General features: G+C 41.1%; 1 protein-coding gene across 1 annotated transcript in view; it reads right to left on the reverse strand.

Moving 5' to 3' along the window:
- Positions 1–12,599, reverse strand: part of LOC128659681 (uncharacterized) — a gene marked incomplete at its 5' end in the record, with an annotated part of 378,536 nt that overhangs the window by 293,945 nt on the left and 71,992 nt on the right. Inside the window, 1 exon segment of the mRNA XM_053713253.1 lies at positions 395–464. Coding sequence (XP_053569228.1) covers positions 395–464 — 70 coding nt within the window.

A 12,599-nucleotide genomic window follows, 5' to 3' on the forward strand; every position in this document is an offset into this window, starting at 1 on the left:
AATCCTTAGAAACACGTGTCAATGCACGCCAACTTCAATCCCTAGAAACACGTGTCAATGCACGCCAACACCAATCCCTAGAAACATGTGTCAATGCACGCCAACATCAATCCTTAGAAACACGTCTCAATGCACGTCAACACCAATCCCTAGAAACATGTGTCAATGCACCCCAACACCAATCCCTAGAAACATGTGTCAATGCACGCCAACATCAATCCTTAGAAACACGTCTCAATGCACCCCAACACCAATCCCTAGAAACAAAGGTCAAGTATTAAGAAATCCCTGTTTTGCTAATTACTGTAAAAGAGATGTGCTCTAGTCACTGTAGGTTACTATATGCCTGGTTTCCCCCAAAAGATAAAGCTAAAATAAAAATAATGAGACTTACCGGAGTCTGACGCCATCAGTAGGCCACAAATGGGACACAGAGCTGGGGAGCCTTGGAACAAGGGGGGACCCTACAAAAAAAACAAAGAGGAAGTTAAATTATTCAGTTAACTTTGTGCCAGAGTGCTAACACTAATATGTTCTGTGTGGGATTCTGGGTAGTTCAGAGTTAATTGTGGTACTAAACCCAAGGGGATGGCTTACAGTTAGGGTTAAAGGGTTACTAAATCCACATTGTTTTCTTTCATGCTTCAGCAATTTTAAGCAACTTTCTAATTTACTCCAAAATTATCATTTTGTCTTCATTCTCTTGGCATCTTTTTTTTTTTTTTTTTTTTTTTTAAAAAGCAGGAATGTAAAGCTTAGGAGCCTGCCCATTTTTGGTTTATAACCTGAGTTATGCTTGCTTATTGGTTGTTTGAATGCATTCATTAATAACAAAGCGCTATCCAGGGTGCTGAACCTAAAATTGGCCGGCTCATAAGCTTTATGTTCCTGCTTTTTAAATAAAGATAGCAAGAGAACGAAGAATAAATGATAATAGGAGTAAATTAGAAAGTTGCTTAAAATTGCTGTTCTATCTGAATCATGAAAGAAAAAACGTAAATTATTCTTACCTGATCATTTTTTCTTCATAAATGGAAAGAGTCCACAGCGGCATTCATTACTTTTGGGAATTCAGAACCTGGCCACCAGGAGGAGGCAAAGACACCCCAGCCAAAGGCTTCCACTTCCCTCATCCCCCAGTCATTCTGCCGAGGAACTAGGAAAGAGTCCACAGCTGCGTTCATTACTTTTGGGAAAACAATACCCAAGCTATAGAGGACACTGAATGCTAAAAAGGGAGGGTACAAGAGGCGGCCCATTCTGAGGGCACCAAGCCAGAAAACTCCTACCCAAACAAAAACCAGCTTCGTCCGAAGCCGAGAGAAAAATAAGAAAAGAAAAAAAAAAAGAAAATGCATGCTTACCTGATAAATTTGTTTCCGTTTAGACATGATGAGTCTACGGATCATCATCCTTACTTGTGGGATATTCACCTCCTGGTCAGCAGGAGGAGGCAAAGAGCACCACAGCAGAGCTGTTAAATAGCGCCTCCCTTCCCCCCCCCCCCCGACTCCAGTCATTCGACCGAAGTTAGGAAGAGAAAGGAAAAGCCAAGGTGCAGAGGTGTCCGAAGTTTACAAAAAATAACAACCTGTCTTAAAAGAACAGGGTGGGCAGTGGACTCATCGTGTCTAAAAAGAAACAAATTTATCAGGTTAGCATACATTTTCTTTTCTTTTTAAAGACACGATGAGTCCACGGATCATCATCATTTCTTATGGGATTAATACCCAAGCTAGAGGACACAGATGATACGGGAGGGACAAGACAGGGAACCTAAATGGAAGGCACCACTGCTTGAAGAACCTTTCTTCCAAAAGCGGCCTCAGCCGAAGCAAAAGTATCAAATTTGTAAAATTTTGAAAAAGTGTGAAGAGAGGACCAAGTTGCAGCCTTGCAAATCTGTTCTACAGAAGCTTCATTTTTGAATGCCCATGAAGAAGCAACAGCCCTAGTGGAATGAGCCGTAACCCTCTCAGGAGGCTGCTGTCCAGCAGTCCCATATGCAAAACGGATGATACTCTTCAGCCAAAAAGAAAGAGAGGTAACTGTAGCTTTCTGACCCTTAAGTTTTCCAGAGAAAATTACAAACAAAGAAGAGGACTGACGAAAGTCCTTAGTCGCTTGTAAATAAAATTTTAAAGCACAGACCGTGTCCAAATTGTGCAGAAGACATTCTTTTTGAGAAGAAGGATTAGGACACAAGGAAGGAACAACAATCTCCTGATTAATGTTCCTATCTGAAACAACCTTAGGAAGAAAACCTAGTTTAGTCCGCAAAACTACCTTATCTGAATGGAAAATAAGGTTAGGAGAAGAGTATTGCAATGCCGAGAGCTCAGACACTCTACGAGCTGAAGAAATAGCAACAAGAAATAAAACTTTCCAAGATAACAATTTAATATCTAAAGAATGCATAGACTCAAAGGGAGCCCCTTGAAGAACTTTGAGAACTAAATTCAGACTCCATGGAGGAGTAACTGGTTTGAACACAGGCCTGATCCTTACCAAGGCCTGACAAAATGATTGTGCGTCTGGGACATCAACTAGACGTTTGTGTAACAAAATAGATAAGGCAGAGAGCTGACCCTTTAGGGAACTTGTCGACAATCCCTTCTCCAAACCTTCTTGGAGAAAGGACAAAATTCTGGGAATCCTAACTCTACTCCATGAGTAGCCGTTGGATTCACACCAATAAAGATATTTACACCATAACTTAAGGTAAATTTTTCTAGCTACAGGCTTACGAGCCTGAATCATGATCTCTATGACCAAATCAGAAAAACCCTGCTTGGATAGGATTAACCGTTCAATCTCCAAGCAGTCAGCTTCAGAGAAACTAGATTTGGGTGAAGGAAGGGCCCTTGAATGAGAAGGCCCTTCCTCAACGGAAGTCTCCAAGGTGGCAGGGATGACATGTCCACCAGATCTGCATACCAAATCCTGCGAGGCCAAGCAGGAGCAATGAGGATCACTGGTGCCCTCTCCTGATTGATTTGAGCAATGACCCGAGGAAGAAGCGCAAACGGAGGGAATAGGTATGCAAGATTGAAGGACCAAGGAACAGCCAGAGCATCTATCAGTTCCGCCTGGGGATCCCTGGACCTCGACCCGTATCTTGGCATTCTGACGAGATGCCATGAGATCCAACTCCGGCCGACCCCATTTGAGAATCAGGTTGGAGAACACCTCCGGATGGAGTTCCCACTATCCCTGATGAAAATTCTGCCTGCTCAGAAAGTCCGCCTCCCAGTTGTCCACCCCTGGGATGTGGATCGCTGACAGATGGCAAGAGTGGGCCTCCGCCCACCGAATTATCTACCTCGGTCATCGCTAAGGAACTCCTCGTTCCTCCCTGATGATTGATGTAAGCCACTGTCGTTATGTTGTCCGACTGGAATCTGATGAACTGGGCCAAAGCCAACTGAGGCCAGACCAGAAGAGCATTGAAGATCTCTCTCAGTTCTAGGATGTTGATAGGAAGAACAGACTCTGCCTGAGTCCACACTCCCTGAGCCTTTAGGGAACCCCCAGACAGCTCCCCACCCTAAAAGGCTGGCGTCTGTTGTCACAATCACCCAGGAAGGTCTGCAAAAGCAGGTTCCCTGGGATAGATGATCCAGAGACAACCACCATCAAAGAGTCCCTCGTCTCCTGTTCCAGGGTTATTCGAGGAGACAAGTCTGCATAATCTCCATTCCACTGCCTGAGCATGTTTAACTGCAGAGGCCTGAGGTGAAACCGAGCAAACGGGATAATGTCCATTGCCGCCACCATCAGTCCGATTACCTCCATTCACTGAGCCACTGACGGCCAAGGAGTGGACTGAAGGGCTCAACAGGTATCTAGAATCACCGCAATGCCCCGCGGTCTTAGAACTGCCAGCAGAGACCCCAGAACTTTTGTGAAAATTCTGGGTGCCTTGGCCAGCCCAAAAGGAAGAGGCACGAACTGAAAGTGTTTGTCCAGAAAAGCAAACCTCAGGAACCTATGATGATCTCTGTGGATAGGAACATGTAGATATGCATCCTATAAATCCACTGTCGTCATAAATTGACCCTCCTGGATCAATGGAAGAATGTTACGAATAGTTTCCATCTTGAATGATGGAACTCTGAGAAACTTGTTTAGACTCTTGAGGTCTAAGATAGGTCTGAAGGTTCCCTCTTTTTTGGGAACCACAAACAGATTTAAATAAAAACCTTGCCCCTGTTCCTGTACTGGAACGGGAACAATTACTCCCAGGGAGGAGAGGTCTCTTACACAATGTAAGAATGCCTTTTTTTTATCTGGTTTGCAGATAATCTTGAAAGAAGAAATCTTCCTCTGGGAGGAAAATTCTTGAATTCCAGTTTGTATCCCTGAGACACTATTTCTATCGCCCAGGGATCCTGAACTTCCCGAACCCAAGCCTGAACGAAGAATGAGAGCCTGCCCCATACCAGATCCGGTCACAGATCGGGGGCATGCCCTTCATGCTGTTTTGGATTCAACAGCAGGCTTCTGGGATTGTTTACCCTTGTTCCAAGACTAGTTGGGTCTCCAAGTAGGCTTAGATTGCGAATAGTTCCCTTCCTGTTTAGAGGAGGAAGAGAAAGAATTTCCCTTGAAATTTCGAAAGGAACAAAAATTACTTTGTCGTCTTTTTTGTTTACATCTCTTATCCCGAGGAAGGAGATGACCCTTACCTCCCGTGATATCAGAGATAATTTCCTTCAGGCCCGGTCCAAATAAGGTCTTCCCCTTGTAAGGAATTGCTAGAAGCTTAGACTTGGATGATACGTCCGCAGACCAGGGTTTTAACCATAAGGCTCTGCGGGCTAGGATAGAAAACCCCAAACTCTTAGCTGCCAATTTAGTAATTTGCAGAGAAGCATCCGTAATAAAGGCATTAGCCAACTTCAGAGCTTTAATCCTATCTTGGATCTCCTCTAAAGTGGTCTCAGTTCTGAGAGACTAGGAGCATCACACCAATAAACTGCTGCATTAGTGACCGTAGCAATGCACGCAGTCGGCTGCAATAGCAGACCCTGGTGAAAATACATCTTTTTAAGTAGACGCTCCAACTTCTTGTCCATGAGATCTTTAAAAGCACAACTATCCTCAATGGGAATAGTAGACCGCATGGCAAGGGTGAAAATAGCTCCTTCCACCTTAGGAACCGTCTGCCAAGTTTCCCTGATAGCGTCCACTATAGGAAACATCTTCTTGAAAATAGGAGATGAGGAAAAGGGAATACCTGGTCTCTCCCATTCCTTGGAAATAATCTCTGAAGTTCGCTTCGGTACTGGAAAAACATCTGAGTAAGAGGGAACGTCAAAATATCTGTCCAATTTACTCAACTTCGCAGGAGCGACCACTACTGTAGAATTACAGTAGTCTAAGGTAACCAAAACCTCCCTGAGTAACAGGCGGAGGTGTTCTAGTTTAAACCTGAAAGATACAAACCTCTGAATCAGTCAAAGGCAATGAACCTTCTGAGTCTGAAATTTCGCCTTCTGATAGAACCTCCATACCCTCCATCTCAGTTCCCTGGGAGGGTACATCCGAGATTGCCACCATTGCATCAGAATCCTCACTGACAACATGGTTGTCTCCTCTTACGTTTGCCTTGTAGCATAGGAAAAGCAGACAATGCATCAGAAATTGTAAGAGACATGAGCGTAGCTATGTCTTTTAAAGTAACTCCAGCAGGCGCTAGAGCAGAAGTACAGGGCACTGCTGCGCGGGCGTTAAATCTTGGGACGCTTGGGAAGAAAGCTGCGGCATACTCTGAATCTCGTCAGACTCCTGAGAAGCATCCGCTTTTGAAAAATTTTGCTCATGAAAAATCTTTTCCCTATAATTCAAAGCCCTCTCAATACATGAGGGACAGAAAGGGATTGGTGGTTCCACATTAGCATCCAAACACATGGAGCAAGTAACATTTTGCACGGCTCCTATGTCCATACTAAAGTACAATAAGAAAAAAAAAACTTTTTTTTTTTTTTTTTATACAAAAACGTTACTGTCTCTTTAAGAGTTCACAACGGTAACCCTTTATACTATATAAGAAATATATGCCCAAAGAAAAAAATAATCAAATTGATGTCAGAAAAAAGGAAAAACAAAACAATACTGTGCCTTTAAATTTTAAACACCAACTTTTTTACTGCATTAGAGAAAAACGCACCCCAGCAGTTAAACATGGTAAATTCAGACACCCATACACCTCAGCAACTCTGCTGAGGTGCCTACCTACTAAACAGACTCACTCCTAGCCAGAACACTTGTAGCGTATCTGAAAACGATCCAGATACTCAGGGGCACAAAAGTGCTACAACCGCTTGCCGAAATAGTCAGAAAGACATGCGGTTGTAGAGCCACGTGTGCAGACGTCCGCTTCTGTCGGCTGAGTACTGCGCCATTATCTAAAGGCAGCGCGCAAAACTATAGCCCCACCCATCGTGGGCGTAACACATTACTCGCTATCGGAGTAAAAGTTAAAGTTTAATAAGAACCGCAACTACCATACATAATAAAATTAGCTAAAACCCTTTTTTCAGCCTGCTTACCTATTGCAGGCTTACAAAAATTTAAAAATTCGGCAAGAGTCTACAAGCCATATTTCTCCCAGCCCCAGTGCCTGTACTCATGGCTGTCTCCAAAAAACCCTCCAATATAAGAGGGATTAATGCCCCAACATAAGAAGCCTTGAATGAGTCTTATGTAAGTTTCGAATAAAGTTCAAGTGCCCACTTTCCTCTGAGTCTACTCCCCAGAATGAACAAAGTTAGCACTTACCTTAACCCCTTAATGACCGCAGCACTTTTCCATTTTCTGTCCGTTTGGGACCAAGGCTATTTTTACATTTTTGCGGTGTTTGTGTTTAGCTGTAATTTTCCTCTTACTCCTTTACTGTACCCACACATATTATATATCGTTTTTCTCGCCATTAAATGGACTTTCTAAAGATACCATTATTTTCATCATATCTTATAATTTACTATAAAAAAATTATAAAATATGAGGAAAAATTGAAAAAAAAAAACACTTTTTCTAACTTTGACCCCCAAAATCTGTTACATTTCTACAACCACCAAAAAACACCCATGCTAAATAGTTTCTAAATTTTGTCCTGAGTTTAGAAATACCCAATGTTTACATGTTCTTTACTTTTTTTGCAAGTTATAGGGCCATAAATACAAGTAGCACTTTGCTATTTCCAAACCATTTTTTTTCAAAATTAGCGCTAGTTACATTAGAACACTAATATCTTTCAGGAATACCTGAATATCCCTTGACATGTATATATTTTTTTTTAGTAGACAACCCAAAGTATTGATCTAGGCCCATTTTGGTATATTTCATGCCACCATTTCACCGCCAAATGCGATCAAATAAAAAAAATCGTTCACTTTTTCACAAATTTTTTCACAAACTTTAGGTTTCTCACTGAAATTATTTACAAACAGCTTGTTCAATTATGGCACAAATGGTTGTAAATTCTTCTCTGGCATCCCCTTTGTTCAGAAATAGCAGACTTATATGGCTTTGGTGTTGCTTTTTGGTAATTAGAATGCCACTAAATGCCACTGCGCACCACACGTGTATTATGCCCAGCAGTGAAGGGGTTAATTAGGGAGCATGTAGGGAGCTTTTTGGGGTAATTTTAGCTTTAGTTTAGTGTAGTAGACAACCCCAAGTATTGATCTAGGCCCATTTTGGTATATTTCATGCCACCATTTCACCGCCAAATGCAATCAAATTAAAAAAAAACGTAAAATGTTTCACAATTTTAGGTTTCTCACTGAAATCATTTACAAACAGCTTGTGCAGTTATGGCACAAATGGTTGTAAATGCTTCTCTGGGATCCCCTTTGTTCAGAAATAGCAGACATATATAGCTTTGGCGTTGCTTTTTGGTATTTAGAAGGCCGCTAAATGCCGCTGCGCATCACACGTGTATTATGGCTAGCATTGAAGGGGTTAATTAGGTAGCTTGCAGGGTTAATATTAGATTTAGTGTAGAGCTCAGCCTCCCACCTGAAACATCAGACCCCCTGATCCCTCCCAAACAGCTCTCTTCCCTCCCCCACCCCACAATTGTCCCCGCCATCTTAAGTACTGGCAGAAAGTCTGCCAGTACTAAAATAAAAGCTATATATATATTTTTTTTTAAAGCATATTTACATATGCTGCTGTGTATGATCCCCCCTTAGCCCCCAACCTCACTGATCCCCCCCAAACAGCTCTATAACCCTCCCACTCTAACTTGATAGGCGCCATCTTGGGTACTGGCAGCTGTCTGCCAGTACCCAGTTTAGAAGAAAAAATGTCTTTATTTTTCATTTTGTAAGCATTTCTGTAGTGTAGCTTCCCCCCACACAAAACCAACCCCCCACCCCTCCACGATCTCTTTTTGTGCTTTTGCACAAACAAGATTAGGCCAATTATTACTTAAAAATTTTTCCGTAGTGTAGCGGTTCCCACCCGCTCCCGCCCCGTGCACGCGCCCGCCCACCACCCTCCGTGCGCGCCCCCGGCGGTGCTGCCCCCGATCCCACCCCCCGTGACTTAACACAGCACACCGATGGCCGCCCACCCGCCTCCCACCCACCAACGATACCGGCCATCGATGTCCGGTGCAGAGAGGGCCACAGAGTGGCTCTCTCTGCATCGGATGGCCATGTATGGTTATTGCAGGATGCCTCCATATCGAGGCATCACTGCAATAACCGGAAAGCAGCTGGAAGCGAGCAGGATCGCTTCCAGCTGCTTTCCACACCGAGGACGTGCAGGGTACGTCCTCAGGCATTAACTGCCTTTTTTTTGAGGACGTACCCTGCACGTCCTCGGTCATTAAGGGGTTAAAAGCTGTCCGACAGCAGGACAGTCCAGCAGGTTTAAGAGGTCCTCTACCTCCCATAGCCCTGTGGAATAAGATAAGCCTGAGTTAAACGTGCTTAGGCTATCAGGATTAGGGCAGCATAAATGTATAGGAGGCGCAGTGAGAATTATGTCCCACCAGTTCCTATTGCTCTAAAGCCATCAAAAGCTCTACTGAAGAGACTGATATGGACTAGGCTACACCCTAGAACAAAGCAGCACAATCTTGCACTACTTTAAAAATAATAAACACTTGATTGAAGAATCTATACTAACACCTCACTTTATCTCTTCCTATCACTAACGTAGGCAAAGAGAATGACTGGAGTGGGAGGGAAGGGAGGAGCTATTTAACAGCTCTGCTGTAATACACTCTGCTTAGAGAAGATTCTCTTCTCTGTTCAAACTCCACGATTCTTGATCCATTGGATGCTGTGCAGACTGGGGTTTTGGGTCATGCTTCCCTTTGCTCTGCTTGATCGGTTGGGTTCTTGTTAGCTTGGCCCTGGTTTTCTGGGTTTTCGTTTTTGTGTCCTTGGGGCTCATTTGTGCCCTATTTTGTGATTCCCTGGAGTCCCTTATTGGATATCTTATCCGTGTCCTTTATGTGTACACAATATTTTCTAAATAAGGTTTCTTATATGAAGAGTCTTATTGATAGTGTAATTAAAATGTTGGTTTTTTTTGTTGTGCGTTCTAAGCATTTTTATTTTAGCCAGGTGGTACAGGCTTAGCCAGAATAAGAGACTCTGTAATATAGAGGCAATCTCATGACCCCTCAAGCCTTTAAACCACCAGAAAATTCACTAGAGATATGATGAGATATGATGCTATGTTATCCTATTGATTTTGTTTGTATGTATCTAACTGCTTTATCATTTTCGATAAAAAAAAGATTCAAACATAAATACCAATATATTTTAAATGTATAAGCATTACTTTGTATTATGAGAAACATATCATATCTAGTCTTGAAATGCTCAGGATGAGTGGTATGACATGGTCCAATACACATGGAACATGTGACTTATTAATGCTAGAAAATATAATACATTGCAAAAATATATATGAATCCATATTAAACTGTAGCAACATTGATGGTAAAACTGCATTTCTGGGTATCTGCTGCCACCTATGGTTCAAAAATGGTATTGCAGCCAAAAGGCATTTGGCTGCTCAGGGAGGCGTTTCCCAAAATAACCTATGAGATGTTCGGATCCAAGGGCGAATCGGAGACAAGCATCGAAGGGCCTATCATCCCAGTTTCACCAATGATTAGAATAAAAAGGGGTGGGGTTATATCATGTGATATAACCTCATGCAAGAGGATAGGGGAGGGCTAGCTGTAAATTTTTGACTGAGAACTTTGCTGCCATTTTGGGACACAGTCACTATAAGCAAAATTGGGCTACCTTTTATTATCCATATTGCAATACCTTTATTCATATGAGGTGAAACAAGAAATTCTGGAAACTGAAACATCGATTTGGTTATTTGGGGTAAAGTATAAGCGATTGATAAATATATAATATTTTAATCAAAGGTATTTGGTAACTATAACTAGATTGCAGTAAGTAATTTTAAAAGGGCACCATTAGTATTTTAAGCTCATGTTTATAGTCCTGTGTAGTTTAACTAGTCATATTTAGTGCTATTAATTTAGAATTGCAGCTATATAGATATATTTTAGAATTTGCCTTATTGTAGAGAAAAATAATTTATTTGCTAGACAGGGTTTTACACACCAGATTTATAAGTCAGTCATTATAGTGAACTCTTTCAGAACTGCACATAAACTGGTTATTGTGAGAAAATCCCTGGTAGTTATTAATTAGGCATAGTAAATTGGTAATCCATATTGGACACTGAATTAGAGTTATTGGTTAATAACAGAAGATTGTGGTATTTTATTGTGGTATTTTAATGTGCTCATTGTGAATAAGGTAAATTGTAAAGGTATATTTTTATTATATTTGTATAGAATATTGTAACAGCAGCAAGGGTGTATCATTTGATTCATAATCTGGTTCCTATAAATATAATTCAATGTGTTTATAACTTTAACTTACCGTAAAGAATTTAGGAACAAATATTGATTTTAATTGTTTTGTATATGCATTTTAATTGGGGGTTATTTTAAAGAATAATTATTAAATAAATTGTATTATAACCCGGCAATATACTGACAATATAATAGACACTACTATAAAGAATAATATGCACAGATACTGATCTAAAAATCCAGTATAAAACCTTTTAAAACTTACTTAGAAGCTCCCAGTTTAGCTCTGTTAAAAAGGATAGCTGGAACACCCACTACAAGTGGGAAATAGCATACACTCCCCCCTCCCCCTCGAATATAAAAAGACCCTTTACACAAGCAGGAGCAAGCTGGAGTAGGTAGACATCAGTATTCTCCTAGAAATTTTGAGCTTGGCTAGGAGTCTGAAAATTATTATTATTATTATCATTTATTTATATAGCGCCGCCAAATTCGGTAGTGCTGGGTACAATGATAGGGGTATACAATGACAAAGATTTGTGATAAAATACAAAACATAACAAAACTAAACAAATCTAGCACAGGAGGAAGAGGGCCCTGCTCCGGAGAGCTCACAGTTTATAGGTTTAGGGTGCAGAGACATAAGGATGGGGTAGCTTGTTACATCAGTTGTATTTTCAGCAGTGAGTCAGGCAGTTCATGTACATGTATTAGTTTGGTTCGGATGCGGGATGGAGGAGAGATGGTAAGCCTCTCTGAATAGGTGGGTTTTCAAGGATCGTCTAAAGATATATAAGGTTGGAGACAGTTTAATGGAGCGGGGTAGAGCAATGTTATTTAAAAATAAGCAAAACTATATATTTTGTTTTTAAAAAACCTCTATAGGCTATATAAATGGATCATCTACAAAATATTTCATTTATGCAAAAAGAATTACGTGTATAATGTCCCTTTAAGTTAATAGTGGCGCGTTCTTTCATTACAGAGAAGAAAAACAAGCTGCAGAAAAAAATATTTCAAGAGATTAAGGGTCAGATTCTAAGTGGCGCTCTCTGAAGTGTGTATATACAGTATTACGTATCATTTACATTGTATTGTTAGATTCAGCCTGGGTAGGTGAGGCTGGTGTTCTGTCTATGTGAAGTGTGTATATACAGTATTACGTATCATGTCATCATTTACATTGTATTATTAGATTCAGCCTGGGTAGGTGAGGCTCGTGTTCTGTCTCTGTGAAGTGTGTATATACAGTATTACGTATCATTTACATTGTATTGTTAGATTCAGCCTGGGTAGGTGAGGCTGGTGTTCTGTCTCTGTGAAGTGTGTATATACAGTATTACGTATCATGTCATCATTTACATTGTATTATTAGATTCAGCCTGGGTAGGTGAGGCTGGTGTTCTGTCTATGTGAAGTGTGTATATACAGTATTACGTATCATTTACATTGTCTTGTTAGATTCAGCCTGGGTAGGTGAGGCTGGTGTTCTGTCTCTGTGAAGTGTGTATATACAGTATTACGTATCATTTACATTGTCTTGTTAGATTCAGCCTGGGTAGGTGAGGCTGGTGTTCTGTCTCTGTGAAGTGTGTATATACAGTATTACGTATCATTTACATTGTATTGTTAGATTCAGCCTGGGTAGGTGAGGCTGGTGTTCTGTCTATGTGAAGTGTGTATATACAGTATTACGTATCATTTACATTGTATTGTTAGATTCAGCCTG

The sequence above is a fragment of the Bombina bombina genome, chromosome 5 (genome assembly GCF_027579735.1).
Source record: "Bombina bombina isolate aBomBom1 chromosome 5, aBomBom1.pri, whole genome shotgun sequence".
Classification (NCBI taxonomy): domain Eukaryota; kingdom Metazoa; phylum Chordata; class Amphibia; order Anura; family Bombinatoridae; genus Bombina; species Bombina bombina.